We start from the raw sequence: 19,584 nt of genomic DNA, 5'->3' as shown, positions 1-19,584 counted from the left end.
TGGAAGCTGCTAAGGGTATTTTATGGACCCAGCTGATGCAGTAATCAAGCAGGTGAAACACCAGATGCCCAAATGTTCAGTCCTTGATCCTTCATTTAGCTACTACTTAATGCTACTGGGAAGGACCAAGATACTGTCAGATCCATGCTAGATGTGTGCCTGATAGTAGCACCTAGAACACTGCTGAAGGCCATTGGTTATAGGTTAAGTGCGTGAAGGACAGGAAAGTGCCACAAACGTGCATCCATTATAGGCAGCTCTAAGCTGAAAGCAAACAAGTATCATTAAGCTTATTGTGCCTTATGTCCTCCCAAACTCCCCACAAATGCCTTAACTCAGAGGCTGCAGTAAGCAGCCTCATCTACTCAGCATCTTCTACATCAGGGCTTGCTCTTTTAACAATACTACAAGGCAAGAGGGGTCCCACCTTACCAAGTAGAAGATATGTAGAGGTGCCACAGTGTTCAGTTTTGGTCTCTGTATTAGGAAGCAAGAGAAGAGAATGCCCAGCCACCCCATAAACAGCTCCAAATGTCATTGCAGAAAGGTTGGGGGGTGGAGGAGGCAAGGTCAGCCTCTGGTTTGGATAGGTGTGCATGTTGGAGTACTGTGTACATTTCTGGTGTCCCCAACATAAGAAGGACATGGAGCTGTTGGAGCAAGTCCAGGGGAGGCCACAAGGATGATAAAGGGACTGGAGCACCTCCTGTATGAAGACAGGCTGAGAAAGTTGAGGCTTTTCAGCCTGGAGAAGAGGTTCATGGAGGCCTCATAGCAGCCTTCCAGTATCTGAAGGGGGCCTACAAGGATGCTGGAGAGAGATTCTTCACTGGGGACTGTAGTGATAGAGCAGGGGGTAATGGGTTCAAACATAAACAGGGGAAGTTCAGGTTAGATATAAGAAACAAATTCTTCCCTGTGAGGGTGCTGAGGCGCTGGCACAGGGTGCCCAGAGAAGCTGTGGCTGCTCCATCCCTGGCAGTGTTCAAGGCCAGGTTGGACACTCTTGGGTGACATGGTCTAGTGGAAGGTGTACCTGCCCATGGCAGGGGGTTTGAACTAGATGATCTTAAGGTCCCTTCCAGCCCTAACCATTCTGTGTTTCTGTGATTCTGCTGCTTGAATTGCTTAAGTATGTCATGCTAGTCACTGTAGTAAGCTGCAACGTGGTGGGAGCTGCAAAATGGCTGCTCACTCTCAGACCGACCATCTTTATATTATGACTTTAAGGACCCAATAATATCTAGTAAGTACAGAATATCTGTATGCCGGTTACATCACAGGACTTTTATATTCTCACTCTGCCTTTTGAGGTATTCTGATTGGGTTTCTCCCAATCACAAAGCAACTCAAATTGTTTTGATAGGTTCTTGCAGCTGAGTCAGAGCAAGCTCTCAGAGTTGTTACGATGACTTTCTTACAAGTGTATCTCTACAACAGAGAGATGAGCAGGTTACACTGAGTCTGATAAACTAAAATAGAGTAACAGACAAGTTCCGGCTGACAGTGACTAGTTGACTAGTATTCAACATAAAGGTAACTTCATTCTCTGTTTTCCACCTTGAGACATTTGCTATTAGAGAAGGGTTCAGATTTTGAAATATGAAAGCCCATGTAGCTTTCACCAGGCACACAGCAGAATAATTTATATTCTGCTTTCCAAGCTGCTTAATTTTTAACTATACTCTGAGCCTATTTTATGTATATCAGTCTTGAAATCACTTCTATAAAAGCAAAGGATTGATGTAGCCAACTCTGTTAAGACATGCTTACCTATGCCCTTTTTCATTTAATCACTGTGAAAGAGGCCTGCAGGAAAAAAAAAAGGTGGAGTTTGTTTCTGGCTAGAGAAAGGATTTCCTTGTGAAGCCATCATGTGTTCCTAACCACAGCTCTCTGCCTTTAAGTTGCTTCTACTCTTTTCCAGAATTTCTGCTTTCTGAAGGCAAAATGAGTTGTTGCTGCTGGGTTTTTTTATGTCATCTAAGGTTGCAGTATCTATCTCACAAATTACAACATTCTCTGGCCTACCACTTGAACAGGGCTAAGCATGTGTTACCTTTCGTGTTAAGGTAGATTGCTGGAATATATGAAAAATCGCAAATGAAGTTTGGTGTTGTCATCACAGTGTCCATTCCTGTGTATCTGTATATGTATTGATAAAAAGAGTGGTGGGAAAGGTTGTTGCCAATGCTGCATATTTAAGGACAACTTTTAGGCTGGGGTGGTAAGCCAAACCTTGCTGTGTGCAAGAAGCAGCTGGCACGTGTCCCCAGCAGCTGGCATGTGTGCCCATATGTGCTGAGCTTTACTCTTCAGTGCTGTCCTCCACAGGAAGAGGCACGTTTTTAGGCCTCTGCTTGTTAGCTTATTGACAACCGAAACATAAACGATGTACAGCAAGGTACAGTATCTGCTGGCACCTAGTCGTAGTTGTCAGGAATACTGACTGTGGGTTTTGAGTCACTTCGTATTAATTATTTTTAGCTGCTTTATGTAGAACCATCCAAGTGTCATTATGGTTAAGGAGCACACAACCTGTTGCATTTCAATAAACAAATTACACCTAAATCCTTTAAGTGGGTTTGAAAACTTTTGAATTTTCATTCATAACACCATAAATCAACACTAAACACCTGGAACTGAATATAAAATCAATTTACATGCTTTGCACTTGATGATAAACAACAAAATTCCTAGTCTTTTCAGCCATCTGGTCCAGTAATTTTTCTGTTTCACAACAGTATAAAATAGCATTTGATGCAGCCTCAGGAAGCTGTAACAATCTGAAATCCAAGGATCTTGGACTGAGCATGCCAAAAATTTGTCCCTAAACCTGTTTGTAGAATTAGCTATTTATACTAACTCCACATTTTCATTCAAAATAAAATATGCATCATCTTAAATTAGCAACAAAGCTGATGGATAATTTTTTGCCAAACCACAAATGCTATTGAGGGTGATGCTCAGCTGTCTCTGTCACCAGTGCACAGAGTGGCTAAATGGTGAAGGTGGTGTAACTGGAAATGAAATGCTTGTCTGACAGCATGTTTTAGGGGGGAGCTAGGTTCTCACCTCTGTAGTTAATGGTTTTCCAAACCTTGACAGGAAGGATAAGTAGTTAGCATCAAAATTTCTTTTTCTTTACATTCTTGACTCATGAGACTAAACAAGGTTTCATTATTTTGTAGTAATCGAGCATTTTATTAAAAATTGTAAAACATCAAATGGGGAGGGGAAAATAAGCGATTTGGTAGCATGAATTTGACCTGTAATTACAATCCAAAGGGCCATTCAGGTAGTGATTACAGCTTGTATCCATTGATTTTTTTTATGTTTGCAATGCAGAAGAAACAAAAAGCAGAAACTGCTGGTTTGGAGTTGAGAATGACCCCATTTCATTTCATCTTAAATTGTTTCCAAATCTCTGCAAAAATCCCATAGCTCCTGAGGAGCTATGGCAGGGTTGTGGACCTCATGGCAGGAGATTGTACTGTCATGGCAGGACAGCAGACCTGTCATATGGATCATGTTTAGAAGGTGGTCAAAATCAGCATTTGCAAACCTAATTAATTTATTTATTTTTTTAATACCATATTCTGGACTTTCTTTAAACATTCTCTTAACTGATCACTTAGACCATGATTCAGCCAAGGATTTCAAAGTACATTATAAAGCCTTAACCATGAAGTATTTTGTCCTCTCTACCTGCTGCTGTTTGGCATTCAGCTTTTCTTCTACTGCTGACAAAGCTTGGATGATGCTTGTATGTGACCCATCGAGAATTTTTCAATGTTAGCTTATTGTTGACTCCTGCAACAGACCAAATGTATTTTTCCAAGTTTATAATGGAGTGATTTTTCTTATTCAGAACAGTCCAAAATCTAAATAGTCTATTTAAAAAGATGAAACATTAAATAAGTCATTAAAAATACAGAAGAAATCAGAACACACCTGCCCTGTTTGTACCCCATGTTCCTGCATGTCATTATGAAGCCTGACACCTCTTGCAGGTGGTCAACCTTTTCTTTTCTGCTGCTCTTGTCTTTCTTCCCCGATTATTCTCAGCCTCTTTCCTTATTAGGTTTCTTTGATGTACCTGGCTCTGTTCTGTTTGTGGTAACCCCCCACTGTCTTTGAGGAAAGATGATAAATTATCTTCTCAATATTTATTCTTTTCATTTGTCTTACCTTTTTCTCTGCTCCTTCCCACTCTCCACCTTTTTTTTTTTTTTTTTTTTTTTTAAGGTCACTGACCGTGGACAGACAGGTTTAAGCTTTCCTTAGGGATTTTTCTCAATGTTAATTGACAAATACAGCTCCACAATCCTTGGCTTTCAACTCATGTTTCGGTACCATCGTCCTTTAGGCACTTGTCTGTTACTGAATGTTTTTTTCTGGTTTTAATCAGCTTCCTCTAGAATGTTCCTTCTTTCCAGTCAAAGAAGTAGCAAGAAAACAGAGACACCTTGCAGTAAAAAAAGAAGAAATCAGAGTCCAGTAACCCTAGAAAGAGCTACTGGAGCAGAATAAAGGTTTTACTCACTATTTATCATGTATTACTACTGGCATTATTTACTGTTGTTTACTGTTAATGATTTCTTTAAAGTGCAAGTTGAGGTAAGTGGTTTACTTCTCATTTTATGCTTTCTGTACCATTAAAGACTGAAGGTGAACAAGACACCTGTAGCTGTACTTGCTATGGAACCTTCCCCCCAAGCCCAGCGGCTGTGTAAGCCTCAGCGTATACTCTCAGCAATGTCTTGTACTGGAAACAAATTTTACACATGCAGCTACTAGCTAAATGCTCTTTCTTTTTTGCTTTTTTTGTTAAACAGGCGTTAAAGCTGTATTTTCTGGACATTACCACAGGAATGCTGGAGGGTCCTACAAAGGACTGGAAATGGTGGTTTCATCAGCAATAGGATGTCAACTGGGAGAAGATACTCATGGGCTTCGAGTGGTGGTTGTCACAGATGAGAAGATTGCTCACCGATACTACAGTTTAGATGAACTGAACAGTCAAGGCATAGAGCAAGAGCTGCTGGCTATGCTTGCTGAGCACAATTAGTCTGTGTCCAATTATGTGGGGTTTTTTCCATGTTAGACAAATAGAAACTGTTTCAGAAAGCTTCTCCAAGCTGAAGAGAGATATTTCTGACCATGCACCAGAACAGCTCTCCATTTATTATCATCCAGCCAGAAAGGTTTCTCTTTCTGAAAATGAGACCTATGAGGAATAGGGAGGAATAGCAGAACTGGTGCAGTAATGTATCATTGAAAAGAACAGTTCTCAAAACTTTGCTCTTAGATAAGACTTTCTTGTCAGAGAGAAGGTGTACCAGAGAGTGACAGTTGTAGCTTCTAGATAGCCCTTTAACTCAAGTGTTTCTTAGTTTTAAAATCAATAAATTTATTCATTTCTGTTATGCTCTGGACAATATAAATGGGGCATTTTTTTTACACTGTCAAAACAAATCTCAACCACCAGACGTTTAGCAACCTTTATACCAGATCTTGTTGCCTAGACATTGTATTTTCTCCTATTTCCCATAGGTTATTTCTTAGCTGTTGAGAGCCAGCAGCAACAGGAGAGCAGACATGTTCTGTTTTGCATTCACAGCTTGGGTTTCCATAATATCCTGGGTTTACATAATGGAAAGTTTATAAATGAAGCTAATGGAGGTGCCATTGACAGAAACTGAACATGGAACAACTATTTTTCTTTTGAAATGTAACTATCAATCAAATAGCTACACTGTTCTTGCTATAGCTTCCCAAGTTGGAATGTTCTGTACTGAATACTGTTATCAGAAGTTTGTTGATTCATGGGGGGAGAGGGGGGGCGGGGAGAGCTCTAATCTCCAAATGCAATTTAAGAGTGCCTTGCAGAAATATTATACAATATTCAATGTTGAAACCCCCAAAACTATATTTTCTTCAGTGGAATAAGTCTTCTTTAAAAATAAGTTATATAAAAGAAGTTTATGTGCTGCAATGTGCCTGCATTTTTAGCAAGTATATCTGATTTGCTTACTGTTACATTGGAAAAAAAAAAAAAGTCTTCATGTAATTAAAACATTATAACCTGATTTTATTTTTTAAGTACTCAGTTGAACACGTTACAATCCATACCACAGGTTATCTAGACATAGAGATTGCACAGCTTTAGCACCTGAAGAAGGAAAACCAGAAGCAATACTGGCTGAAAAAGTAATGCATTGTGTTTGGTTTACGTATACTCACATACAACATGTTCACTAGAGAACATTACAGATACAGATATGGGAAGAGAGATGAAATGCTGTGCTGAAGGGTCAGCTTTATTAGAGTTTAGAAACACCAGTTTATCTAGGAGGCTTCTTCAGTCTTGGTCTGTGGTACTCACGAGATTCTACAATGACCGCTGTAGCATTTCTTTGCCCCAGTGAACCAGCTGTGCCTGGAGATGAATGACTCCCAGCCCATTCCAGTGACCTAAGCGCAGGTGATGTTTGCTTCAGAAAGAAAAGGATTTTGCTTTTATTCTCCACCTGGTTTTGCTTAGTTGAATATTTTCACAGTCTCATTTTCAAGGGAACAGCTGGGGAACATAAAGTAAAATCTCAGGCCTGATAACTTTGAAACAGACAGGGACCTAAGCTCCCAAGAACAGTTTCATCGGAAGTTAAGCACCCATTAGTTCAGCTGCTGGATTTAAAAATCTCTGTACCTAGAAACCTTTTAAGCCACTGACTACTACTAAAATTTGGTCTTACATAGCTGGGAAGTGTTTAGTAATCACAGCTAAATAACAGTGCCAAGACTAAGGGGATGCTAGTGGAGAGTGAAGAGCAGTCTATGACTTAAATCTTTTCAAAGTCACTTCACATTGGCTGAAGAAGTTCAGCAGGAGGATAATCTCAGCATGGGATATTCCCTGTTCTGGCATAATATGGTAAAGCTGAATGGAGGAAAAGTTTAAAGAGGGTTTTTTTATTATTTTTAATATACCTGTTTATTACTGGATATAATTTTGACTATGGAGCTTGGGAGATGGAAGCATAAATTCAGGAGAAAGCCTTTCCACCAATCTGAACATGCTAATAGTAGTGATGTATAGGGTTCTAAAATTTACTTTTCAAAGTTACAGTGTACTAATACACAAAAGAAACATAGTTTTAATTCCTATTTGTAGTATTTTTTCCCATTTTTCAAGCGTCAGTTCGCTATACAAAGTTCTGTGGGATTTTGTCATGAAAATACCACTTAACTACAAAGGTAAAGTTCAATTAAAAAAATAAAGGTTTCTTTATATCCCCAAAATCTTCCTTTATCTCAGTGATTTCTAAGAATATCTTGTTATGTTCATGTGTAAACATATTACCAGATTTGTCTTCACTTTGAAGTTTTGTAAGACAGTCAAGTTGGGCTGCTGTTGTTTATTAAATGCTGCTTAGGAGGATTTTGGGAGCTAACAACAGCGCTATGTTGTTATGTAGTCTCTTGCTTAGGTTCCTCTCCTGCCTGTTGTGAGGACAGATAATCAATAAGCAGCATATTGTCTACTGGACTAGATAGTGAAGTAGATAAATACTTCAAGAAAAATAAAGACTTGACGACAGCTGTGATTAACTCCACAGGACGAAGAAAAATATTCTCTGAGTTTTATATCTGAAACATGGAGACATTTATTTTGTTTCTCACCTTGCAAGGTTTCAAAAGGAAGAAGATTAAAACACCAGAGATGTGCAGCTTGTGTGTAATCATTACTTTACTTTGTAGCCTGGCTGCCATTCTGATGAGCATAAAGTCGGCTGAATTGAGGGAACGGCCTCTCTAGTCCCTCCATATTGAGCCCATGCCCCATTCCAGTGAATTAAGAATTCCCTGCACTAGTCTGAAATAGGAGGGAGCAGCCTGCATTTCATTAGTTGTTCATTTTGCCATTGCCTTGGTTTGACAGATGTGGTGTAAGTTAGCACACACATTAAAACTTTTTGGCATCTTAAAATCAATGAGAGTGGGAAGATCAATAAAATCTGTTTCTCTTGCAATGCACGTTTTCTTAAAACATCTCTTTTGAATGACAACTCAGAACTTCCACACAGTGTGCTTATTCCTATGAAGCAGAAGCAGCATAACCCACATGATAACACAGCCTCATTTCTATAACTCAGTCATGGGAAGGGTTTTAACTGTAGTGTGTTGCTGGATCTGACTGTATGAACCAGAGTTACAAAAATAAAATCAGAGCGTGCTTTTGTACCAGCATAAATGACAGATTTTGTTTGATCACTGTTCTTAGCATAATTAGCTGATTTAGAATTAATACCGATGCCTTAGCTAATTTGAAATGGCAGAGCTCCTTGGGGTCACAGTGCCCCATCATGTTTATGGAAAGAAAAATTACTCATATTATGTTAAATTCAGATACAATCCACTATTGGAGACACCGGTATTAACAAAAAAATAAAAATCCTTTGATGTTGAGGATGTTATTTTTGTATCTCCAGCAGGGCTGGTAACTGTAACACTGTCAGCCGGGGACTGACTTTAAAGCAGGATGTCACTAGAAGTTCAAACTGTGGATGTAATGGGACTGAGTGCGTCTTCAGACATTTCTGTGGGCTCAAGGGGGCAGGCCGGGAGGAAAAATAAATCAAATTACCACAATTCATTTTGGTTTCCTGAAGGCAGCTAAAGGCTGAGATAACTACTGAATGTGGAAGACTTGTATTAGACCACCAGAGCAACCTGTGCAAGTAACCAAATACAACCTGTGCAAGTAACCAAATACTATGTATTTAAGTGCAGTCTGAGGTGGAAACTTACGAACAGGAGGCAAATCACTGAAAAAAAAAAATGCTTGAGATCAATCTATCTTGGTTCATGTAAGCAACAAATTTAAGAACACACAAATCTTTCCAAAAAAGGTCATTAAGCCTTGAATACGTCTGTCTGCACACTGCTTGCCTTTGGTTCATGTGGGTCCAGCATCTAATCTTGCAAGTTTTAGCAGACAATATTTTGATACGTCTACAGTATTCGGCTTCTGGAGATTACAGCCAGAAAATGCATGCTTGATGTCTTGTTAAAATCATACTTCATCTTGAGAAGTCAAGTCTCTCCAGTCATCCCTGTTTGCAGGCCAGATGTCTTGTGTTCCTGCTGCTTCAATGACTGCTTTCTTCCCTCAGCACAGCAACTTGTTTTCTAGCGTCTGGTTTTGCCAGACATTACCCTTTAATTCTGCCCTGAGACCAAGTAATTCGAGGCACACCTAACATAAGCAAATACACAAAGCATTAAAACCTAAACATTTCATTGCTTAAAATTGCACAGTTCCTCCATATATGCATGCATTGTACAAGCTGCTGCAGGGTCACACTTCATTGTTTCAGCTAACATTAATGCTGGGAATAAGCTGCTTTCCTTAATGCTCTCATTAAGCTCCTTTGCAACTACAATTTGAACAGTGATATCCTTTAAAGCAAAGGAAACATTTATACATACATTACTTACCAGAAAGCTTGCCAAGCCAACCCTAACATTACCTATTAACTCATGATAAACAGTCACCATGTAGGAATTCTGGTTTGCATTTTAAAAGTGTGAAGAGGGAGCTTCCAGGGCACTAATATTCTGTAGTTACCAAGAACTTTCTCTTCCTGCTCTATGGTGATATGGAATCATAGACTCATAGACCAGTTAGGGTTGGAAAGGACCTTAAGATCATCAAGTTCCAACCCCCCTGCCATGGGCAGGGGCACCTCACACTAAACCATGCCACCCAAGGCTCTGTCCAACAGAGCCGTGTGGTTTAGGCTGCCAGCATCTCAGTTGCTGTGAACCAACCAAATATAACGAATACCAAAACAACACCCATCAGAGGGGCAAATTTCTCGAGCAAATACAAGCCACCTACTGAAAAGAGAGCTAGTATGAGAAACCTTTTCATGGCCAGGCATGTGAGGTCCAAGATATGATTCTGCAGCCCAGAAAGCCAACCGTATCCTGGGCTGCATCAAAAGGAGTGTGACCAGGAGGTCGAAGGAGGTGATCCTGCCCCTCTGCTCTGCTCTTGTGAGACCTCACCTGGAGTATTGTGTGCAGTTCTGGTGCCCTCAACATAAAAAGGACATGGAACTGCTGGAACAAGCCCAGAGGAGGGCCACGAGGATGATTAGGGGACTGGAGCACCTCCTGTATGAAGACAGGCTGAGGAAGTTGGGGCTGTTCAGCATGGAGAAGAGAAGGATGCGTGGAGACCTCAGAGCAGCCTTCCAGTACCTGAAGGGGGCCTATAGGGATGCTGGGGAGGGTCTCTTCGTCAGGGACTGTAGTGACAGGACAAGGGGTAACGGGTTAAAACTTAAACAGGGGAAGTTTAGATTGGATATAAGAAATTCTTTCCTGTTAGGGTGGTGAGACACTGGAATGGGTTGCCCAGGGAGGTTGTGAGTGCTCCATCCCTGGAGGTGTTCAAGGCCAGGTTGGATGAAGCCTTGGGTAGGATGGTTTAGTGTGAGATGTCCTTGTCCATTACAGGGGGGCTGGAACTATATGATCTTGAGGTCCTTTCCAACCCTAACTATTCTATGATTCTATGATTCTGTCACTGCAGCTCCAGTCACCAGAAGAAAGCAGCCACGTGGCAGGTTCCACATTGACCACTTTATTCCAGTTGCAACCTGATGGGTCAGTGGCTGCTGCCAGCTTCACACAGCTACCAGCAGACTTACAAGAAGGAGGGCTTCAGTGATGAAAGAAAGAATTGCAAGTCTGTTTTGGAAAGGTTTATTAAACCATCTGGATTTTTGACAATCAATTTCCTCTTAGTAGGGAGCAAGGTCTCATGAGTAGTTTGCATCCATTATAATCCCAAATTCCCCAACATAAAGGGGGTTTAATTGCTTTTTACTCAGTCATCTGAAGATTAGGCTATTCAAATCTGATCAATGCAGGCACTGTGCTCTTGGACACATTTTTATGAGAAGATGCTCTGTAAAAAAATCACAAAAATAAAACAAATAATAGCAAAAACACATTAGTCCAAAGTATTAAATGAGCCTCCAGTCCAGATTAAATCCAGCCTGAGGCAGCAGATACAGAAAGGGGAGAAAAATATTCCACCACCACCCACGGAACTAAGTCAACCCAAACCCAAAGCTTTTCAGGCAATACAAAACCAACACAGCACTTGTCTTAAGAACAGAAAGAAAAAGCCCAAAACTCACAATGCAGAGAGCCAGTTTTTTCTAATAGACATTTTCATTTGTTTCTCTGGAAGTGATTTCCTCCATTAGCACTTTATCAAATGCAAGCAGTTCAGTGCATTTCTACTAATAAACAGCTTTTTTTTTTTTTTTTTTTTTTTTTTTTCCTCTAGGAGACCCATTAAAGCCTCATCCTATTTAAAATTATAGCAGGTTTAATGTCACTTTTGGGTAGTCAGCAATTGAAACATCCATCTTCTAAATATATCCCCATCTTCCCTGACACCACAGAATCATAGAATAGTTAGGGTTGGAAAGGACCTTAAGATCATCTAGTTCCAACCCCCCTGCCATGGGCAGGGACACCTCACACTAAACCACATCACCCAGGGCTTCGTCCAGCCTGGCCTTGAGCACTGCCAGGGATGGAGCATTCACGACTTCCTTGGGCAACCCGTTCCAGTGCCTCACCACCCTAACAGGAAAGAACTTCTTCCTTACATCCAATCTAAACTTCCCCTCTTTAAGTTTTAACCCGTTACCCCTTGTCCTGTCACTGCAGTCCCTAATAAAAAGTCCCTTCCCAGCATCCTTACAGCCCCCCTTCAGGTACTGGAAGGCTGCTCTGAGGTCTCCACGCAGCCTTCTCTTCTCCAGGCTGAGCAGCCCCAACTTCCTCAGCCTGTCTTCATACGGGAGGTGCTCCAGTCCCCTGATCATCCTCGTGGCCCTCCTCTGGGCTTGTTCCAGCAGTTCCATGTCAGTTTTATGTTGAGGACACCAGAACTGCACACAGTACTCCAGGTGAGGTCTCACAAGAGCAGAGTAGAGGGGCAGGATCACCTCCTTCGACCTGCTGGTCACACTCCTTTTGATGCAGCCCAGGATACGGTTGGCTTTCTGGGCTGCGAGCGCACACTGAGGCCGGCTCATGTTCATTTTCTCATCGACCAGCACCCCCAAGTCCTTCTCTGCAGGGCTGCTCTGAATCTCTTCTTTGCCCAGTCTGTAGCTGTGCCTGGGATTGCTCCGACCCAGGTGTAGGACCTTGCACTTGTCATGGTTGAACTTCATAAGGTTGGCATCAGCCCACCTCACAAGCATGTCAAGGTCCCTCTGGATGGCATCCCTTCCCTGCAGCGTATCAACCGGACCACACAGCTTGGTGTCATCGGCAAACTTGCTGAGGGCGCACTCAATCCCACTGTCCATGTCAGCAACGAAGATGTTAAAAAAGACCGGTCCGAACACCGATCCCTGAGAGACACCACTTGTTACCGGTCTCCAGCCAGACATTGAGCCATTGACCACAACTCTTTGTGTGTGGCCGTCCAGCCAGTTCTTTATCCACTGAGTGGTCCATCCATCAAATTGATGTCTCTCCAATTTAGAGAAAAGGATGCTGTGTGGGACAGTGTCAAACGCTTTGCACAAGTCCAGGTAGATGACATCAACTGCTCTACCCCTGTCCATCAGTTCCACAGCCCCATCATAGAAGGCCACCAAATTGGTCAGGCAGGATTTCCCCTTAGTGAAGCCATGCTGGCTGTCAGCAAGCACCTTGTTGTTTTTCATGTGCCTTAGCATGCCTTCCAGGAGAATGTGCTCCAAGATTTTGCCAGGCGCAGAGGTGAGACTGACTGGTCTGTAGTTCCCCGGGTCTTCCATTTTCCCCTTCTTGAAAATGGGGGTTATAGTTCCCTTTTTGCAGTTGCTGGGAACTTCACTTGACTTCAACTGACAAGCAGTGAGGAAGGAGATGGAGCCACCTCGATTTACTTCAGCTGTGTAAAAGCTGTTGTTCCAGTCTGGATCACTTTAGATTACTTCCTGTAGCTGGAGATAGGTAACTCCAGGAGGTCATTCACCTTATTCTGCAGCTGATGTGTAAGGTAGATAGACTGATTTGCCCCTGAAGATGCCTTGACTGACTACTGCAATGATCTAGGTGTTTCACTTGTCAAGATTCCTAACCTTTATGTGAGGTTAGGCTAAACCCAGAGGAGGCAATGTCTTCCTCTATCCTACTCTGCAAAGGTGGAAGACCAAGAGGTGGCCTAGAAGCCATTGGGCATTGGAAGAGCTTACACTTGGATTTTCCAAATAACAAAAATCCTTTTTTTGCAAGTAATCTGCCTAACATAGGGACTAGACACACGCTGGGTGTCAGGACAAGCATTTACTAAACAAAAGAACTGGTTGCACAACAGTGTTACAGCTTCCTATGATTTGCGAAGGGTTGTGGGACAGGGTTTTTAATATGTGATTTATAGAATCATAGAATCATAGAATAGTTAGGGTTGGAAAGGACCTTAAGATCATCTAGTTCCAACCCCCCTGCCATGGTCAGGGACACCTCACACTAAACCATCCCACACAAGCCTTCATCCAACCTGGCCTTGAACACCGCCAGGGATGGAGCACTCACAACCTCCCTGGGCAACCGATTCCAGTGCCTCACCACCCTAACAGGAAAGAATTTCCTCCTTAAATCCAATTTAAACTTCCCCTGTTTAAGTTTTAACCCATTACCCCTTGTCCTGTCACTACAGTCCCTGATGAAGAGTCCCTTCCCAGCATCCCTATGGCCCCCCTTCAGGTACTGGAAGGCTGCTCTGAGGTCTCCACGCAGCCTTCTCTTCTCCAGGCTGAACAGCCCCAACTTCCTCAGCCTGTCTTCATACGGGAGGTGCTCCAGTCCCCTGATCATCCTCATGGCCTCCTCTGGACTTGCTCCAAAATTTCCATGTTTTTTTTATGTTGACGACACCAGAACTGCACACAATACTCCAGGTGAGGTCTCACAAGAGCAGAGTAGAGGGGCAGGATCACCTCCTTCGACCTGCTGGTCACGCTGCTTTTGATGCAGCCCAGGATACGGTTGGCTTTCTGGGCTGCGAGCGCACACTGAAGCCGGCCCATGTTCATTTTCTCATTGACCAGCACCCCCAAGTCTTTCCCTGCAGGGCTGCTCTGAATCTCTTCTTTGCCCAACCTGTAGCTGTGCCTGGGATTGCTCCGACCCAGGTGTAGGACCTTGCACTTGTCATGGTTGAACTTCATAAGGTTGGCATCAGCCCACCTCATAAGCATGTCAAGGTCCCTCTGGATGGCATCCCTTCCCTGCAGCGTATCAACCGGACCACACAGCTTGGTGTCATCGGCAAACTTGCTGAGGGCGCACTCAATCTCACTGTCCATGTCAGCAACGAAGATGTTAAAAAAGACCGGTCCGAACACCGATTCCTGAGAGACACCACTTGTTACTGATCTCCAGGTGGATATCAAGCCATTGACCACAACTCTTTGTGTGCAGCCATCCAGCCAGTTCTTTATCCACCGAGTGTTCCACCTATCAAATTAATGTCTCTCCAATTTAGAGAGAAGGATGTCGTGTGGGACAGTGTCAAATGCTTTGCACAAGTCCAGGTAGATGACATCAACTGCTTTACCCTTATCCATCAATTCTGTAGCCCCATCATAGAAGGCCACCAAATTGGTCAGGCAGGATTTCCCCTTTTACATTTATGCTTTTACAACTATAAACTTCTACTTGAGGTCAAATCTTGGACATTTAATGTGTCTGTAACATTTGCTTTAAACTTCTTCCTCCAGTTGTTGCTGTCAATACTAGCTTGTATTATAATGATATGCCAAAATAAGACAAAACTTAGGCCCAATACAAGTTAAATCACAAGCTTTGTTGACCAGTATTGTCATCTCTCCCTGACCCCCGGTCCTTTGTTTTTTGACTAAAAAGCACGTTTAGGAATATGATAACTGTAAAACAGCATAAGATTAATAATTCTCATTCATTCCATTTTACCATAGTCCCATACAGAAGGTGAAGCGCACATTATCAAAACTGAGTTCCAGCAGTAACTGGGATTGCTGCACATATTCAGTGAATTTCAGTATACCCTGTTCAGCCTGCAGATTTCTACATTCTTCTTCAAGGTGGTTTACAATACAATACCATCAAAACCAGGGGTAAAGAACATAATTTTCAAGAGAAACTCTATTGTCACATGCACAGCACCTCAGCGCAGTAATGATTAGAGCTTCAGTCACTTTTCCAAGAAAAACAGGAAAGAGAGAGACAGAAAGAATGGAGAACGCTGCCTGTTACTGTGACCCAATTTGAGAGCTGAAGTAGAGCAATTATTGTGTAGAGAACAGCATTCCTTTCACCGTGTAGCAATTCAACCCAGACAATAAATGCATATTTAAAATTCAACTGATTTAAAACATAAATGCTGCCAATCTCCCTAATCAAAGGAATTTTCTTCTTCCCTTCATTTGGTACGCTGCCACAACAGGATAACAGAGAAGAAATACTTTATGAAGTGTATTTCTGAGCCCTGTTTTTAATAGAATTTTGTCTGCTGTGGGTAAATACAGGGCATAGTGGTTTATATGTGGGTCAGTCTAAATTAATTTTACAGCCTGTGCTTTTTATATAAATCAGTTTGCATTAAAATCAGACTTCAGGACAAAGTAAGGATTTTACAAAACCAAACATGGACACGTATCAAAGGGATGAGTCTAAACAGATCAAAAGAGTGATGTGACTATGTTAAAATTCACCTCGCAATAAGCTTTTTAGCGCAAGGACTTACAAATGTATTTGTTTCACTGCTTTTCTTATTTGTGCATTCAGCCATACAGAAGTTTCCCTTTTTTTTTTCTAGAAAAGCAGCTCATAGTGATAGATTATTTCTAAGCTCTCTATTATCAATGCAGATATCTAATGCTTCTCCTTATCCTCCTCAGAAATAATGCAATCCCAATTTATTTCTCATTAAAGATTCATTGTACCACTAATCAGCTAAAGGTATTTTACTTGAAGCCTCTGACGTTTATTTTTAAGTCTTCAACATTTTAATTGCTTTGCTTTGCCCTTGGGTTCCTAGAAATTAAATAGAAACACAAAACTTCCTGTGGAAGTGAAATATAAGCCATGAAATTTCTGCACTGTCAGACATTACTGCACTTCAAGTTTAAGCTTTTACATATATTACTCACTGTTTGGACTCAGTTCTCTCTTCCTCACTCCTGTCGTCTTCCTTCAAAGCACCAAAGTAAATAATTCTTCCTCTTGTTCACTTCAACTATTCGTTGCTTCAGGACATTTACCTACTTTCTAGCTTTTGAGTGTGCTTCTACTCCCCTCTGTCCTACAATACATGCTCTGGGAAGCAAATCCAGTTGCACAGGCCGTAAGGGCAGCAGATATGCCCTTTCTAATTAAGTTCTCAGCCCTTGAAACACTTACCTGTTATAATGCATAGATATGATCCAATTCATTGCAGGAGAAGGGCATTAAATTATTGAAGGCCCTTTTTATTTTTCTTACACATATTCATCAGTAAAATGTCTTGCTGCTATTTTATGTTTTGCAGATGTAGGATGGGTATTTGTTACAGATTTGTTATAGAAGGGTATTACTTAACTCTTATACTGAGGTATTTGAAGCGATAGTATCCCTGAATGAACTTGCTGCTATTGAGAAGTGTCAGTAGTACAGAACATTGCACTGCAGACTGCAGGATCTGTGATCCAGGAGCATTATTTCAATGTTTCCCACGATGTTAGAAGGCAAAAGCCACTTAACTTTGGGACAGTGACTGCAGGCAAGGTCTTAGAAATCTCACAGTTACAGGAAGATCTGCTGATTAGCATCCCCAGTTTTAATTAAATCTGGTGTAGATACTGCCCTTGGGGACTGAAACATAGCAAAGATACTGTTCTGAAAGTAGGACACAGCCTGACAGAGCCTTAGCAGAAAAACTGTAGACAGACAACATAGTCAAGACAGACTGAGAGACCTGATAGAGGTTGAGGCTGCAGCTCAAATTACATCAAATCTCACTTAACTATGGCTGTGGTGGGAGGATAGAGGTTGACCTCATTTTTAAAGTACTTACTAGCCAATACTGGAATTAGTTGACTCCTTTAGCTGCAGCAACTGATTGTTCAATCCAAGTATTTCGTTGCTGTAAAATAGTCTTCTTACAATGGAAAGACCCCCATTTCTCCTGGAGAGAGAATCCTTTGTGGCACTATGGAAAACTTCTCTCATCTTCCAGGGGCTGTCTTCATTTTCTGCCTTAAAAATGGGCAAAAAATAGAGCTGCACACACACATTCAGTGCAAACCTCCCTCTATCAGGTACATTGTAAATTCTAACTCTCCTCCCCACACAGCTCACTGGTGGCTTCTTACCATTTCAGCTACCACCACACAAAGGATATTTAATTATTCCTCCCATTAACTCTGAATCCATGACATTTTAAGTGCGCTCTGTTAATGAGAGATCAAACTGATGCTCGACATTTTTCAGCACAATATTAAAAATGACATGTCATAGTTTACTCGCTGTACTAGTGTTAGTACACATTTGTGATAGATTTTTGAGATCCACAGACTAACTGGTGTGTATTATTGCTTAATACAAAATAATAAATATATTTAAAGGGAATGATTTGCAAATATGATCAATCTTTAATTTTCATTAATCTTTAATGTATTTTAAGACAAATAAATCTCTCACAGAATCACAGAATCACAGAATCCCAAGGGTTGGAAGGGACCTAAAAAGATCATCTAGTCCAACCCCCCTGCAAGAGCAGGGTAACCTACAGTACATCACACAGGAACTTGTCCAGGCGGGCCTTGAATATCTCCAGTGTAGGAGACTCCACAACCCCCCTGGGCAACCTGTTCCAGTGCTCTGTCACTCTTAGGCGGCCCTTGAATATTTCCAGTGTAGGAGACTCCACAACCCCCCTGGGCAACCTGTTCCAGTGCTCTGTCACTCTTACAGTAAAGAAGTTCTTCCTGATGTTAACGTGGAACTTCCTATGCTCCAGTTTACACCCATTGCCCCTTGTCCTGTCACTGGATATCACTGAAAAAAGCCTAGCTCCATCATCCTGACACCCACCCTTTACATATTTGTAAACATTGATGAGGTCACCCCTCAGTCTCCTCTTCTCCAAGCTAAAGAGACCCAGCTCCCTCAGCCTCTCCTCATAAGGGAGATGTTCCACTCCCTTAATCATCTTTGTGGCTCTGCGCTGGACTCCTTCAAGCAATTCCCTGTCCTTCTTGAACAGAGGGGCCCAGAACTGGACGCAATATTCCAGATGCGGCCTCACCAAGGCTGAGTAGAGGGGGAGGAGAACCTCTCTTGACCTACTAACCACTCCCTTTCTAATGCACCCTAAGATACCATTTGCCTTCTTGGCCACAAGAGCACATTGCTGGCTCATGGTCATCCTCCTATCCACCAGGACCCCCAGGTCCCTTTCCCCTTCGCTACTTTCCAGCAGGTCAACCCCCAACCTGTACTGGTACATGGGGTTGTTCTTCCCCAGATGCAAGACTCTACACTTGCCCTTGTTAAATTTCATCAAGTTTCTCCCCGCCCAACTCTCCAGCCTGTCCAGGTCTCGCTGAATGGCAGCACAGTCCTCTGGTGTGTCAGCCACTCCTCCCAGTTTTGTGTCATCAGCGAACTTGCTGAGGGTGCACTCAGCTCCCTCATCCAGGTCATTGATGAAAATATTAAACAGCACCGGTCCCAGCACCGACCCCTGAGGAACTCCACTAGTCACAGACCTCCAGCTAGATTCTGCGCCATTGACCACAAAGATTCTGCGCCATTGACCACTCTCCTTACCCCAAAACCTACAGAAGATGTTTAGGACTGTATCCCAGTGAGGAAAAACACAGTTCTGGAAGTGTCAATGAGTATACAAATCCTCAGTGTGATACTTAATGCTAAGGTTTATTTCTTACCTTCTGAACTTACAGCTTTATAGGCTGAAAGAAAAGTTTGCAATTTTCTTTCTAAGTTCTTCACATACGTTTAACAAGCAGAAGATGAATTGTTGCAATTTACTTTGATCTCATACCTGTTTCTGGACTGTCTCAATACACTGTCTTATAGCTTTCTTCTCAGATGTTTCTCTCTTTCTCTTCTTTATATCAATGCTAATGGCAAGCTTTAGAGATATTCCCTTGCAAGAAGTTTCTAGACAAGTGAGGAATGTATTAGTAGAAATTATTCTAAACATTTAAGCAAAATATTTCTAAATGCTATTAGGAAAAAAATCCAAAACTTGATGCATTTTTTCATTATTTTGACTGCACGGATAAATGCCAGTCGCATCCTTAGTACTCTGCACTGACTTGTCAGCCCATCTGTGGCTACAACATGAGCTGTCTTTTCTGTAGAAAAATACTGGAGTAGCCTGATACATTACAAGGGTGTAGAAAAGAGTTCTGCTAAACAAATCGTAACCACCTATTTTCTTGAAAAAAGTAGGTAAGTGTTTGCCAGGTGAGGGGAAAATCAGGCTTCATTGTGAAATCTCAATTC

General features: G+C 41.9%; 2 protein-coding genes across 5 annotated transcripts in view; one reads left to right on the top strand and one right to left on the bottom strand.

Annotated features, from left to right (window-relative positions):
• CPPED1 (calcineurin like phosphoesterase domain containing 1) overlaps positions 1 to 6,108 on the top strand; it is a 51,353-nt gene extending 45,245 nt beyond the window's left edge. The window contains exon 4 of the mRNA XM_065683784.1: positions 4,839 to 6,108. Within this exon, the coding sequence (XP_065539856.1) occupies positions 4,839 to 5,071 (233 nt within the window). The 3' untranslated portion in view covers positions 5,072 to 6,108. The remainder of the gene's footprint in view (positions 1 to 4,838) is intronic.
• The window catches only part of SNX29 (sorting nexin 29), a 172,700-nt gene continuing 159,142 nt past the window's right edge, over positions 6,027 to 19,584 (bottom strand). The window contains exons 23-25 of one of the 4 annotated variants that reach the window (XR_010613610.1): positions 19,118 to 19,236; positions 17,126 to 17,307; positions 6,027 to 9,262 (exon numbers count right to left, since the gene is read on the bottom strand). The gene's annotated coding sequence lies outside the window, so the exon portion shown is untranslated. Of the gene's footprint in view, positions 9,263 to 10,763; positions 10,985 to 17,125; positions 17,308 to 19,117; positions 19,237 to 19,584 lie in introns of those variants that run through there. The other 3 variants (XR_010613608.1, XR_010613609.1, XR_010613611.1) reach the window with 3 other exon arrangements.

This window comes from Lathamus discolor, chromosome 6, assembly GCF_037157495.1.
Source record: "Lathamus discolor isolate bLatDis1 chromosome 6, bLatDis1.hap1, whole genome shotgun sequence".
In the NCBI taxonomy this organism is placed as follows: domain Eukaryota; kingdom Metazoa; phylum Chordata; class Aves; order Psittaciformes; family Psittacidae; genus Lathamus; species Lathamus discolor.
The sequence above is the reverse complement of the archived record's forward strand: the minus strand, read 5'-3'. Positions and strand labels throughout refer to the sequence as shown.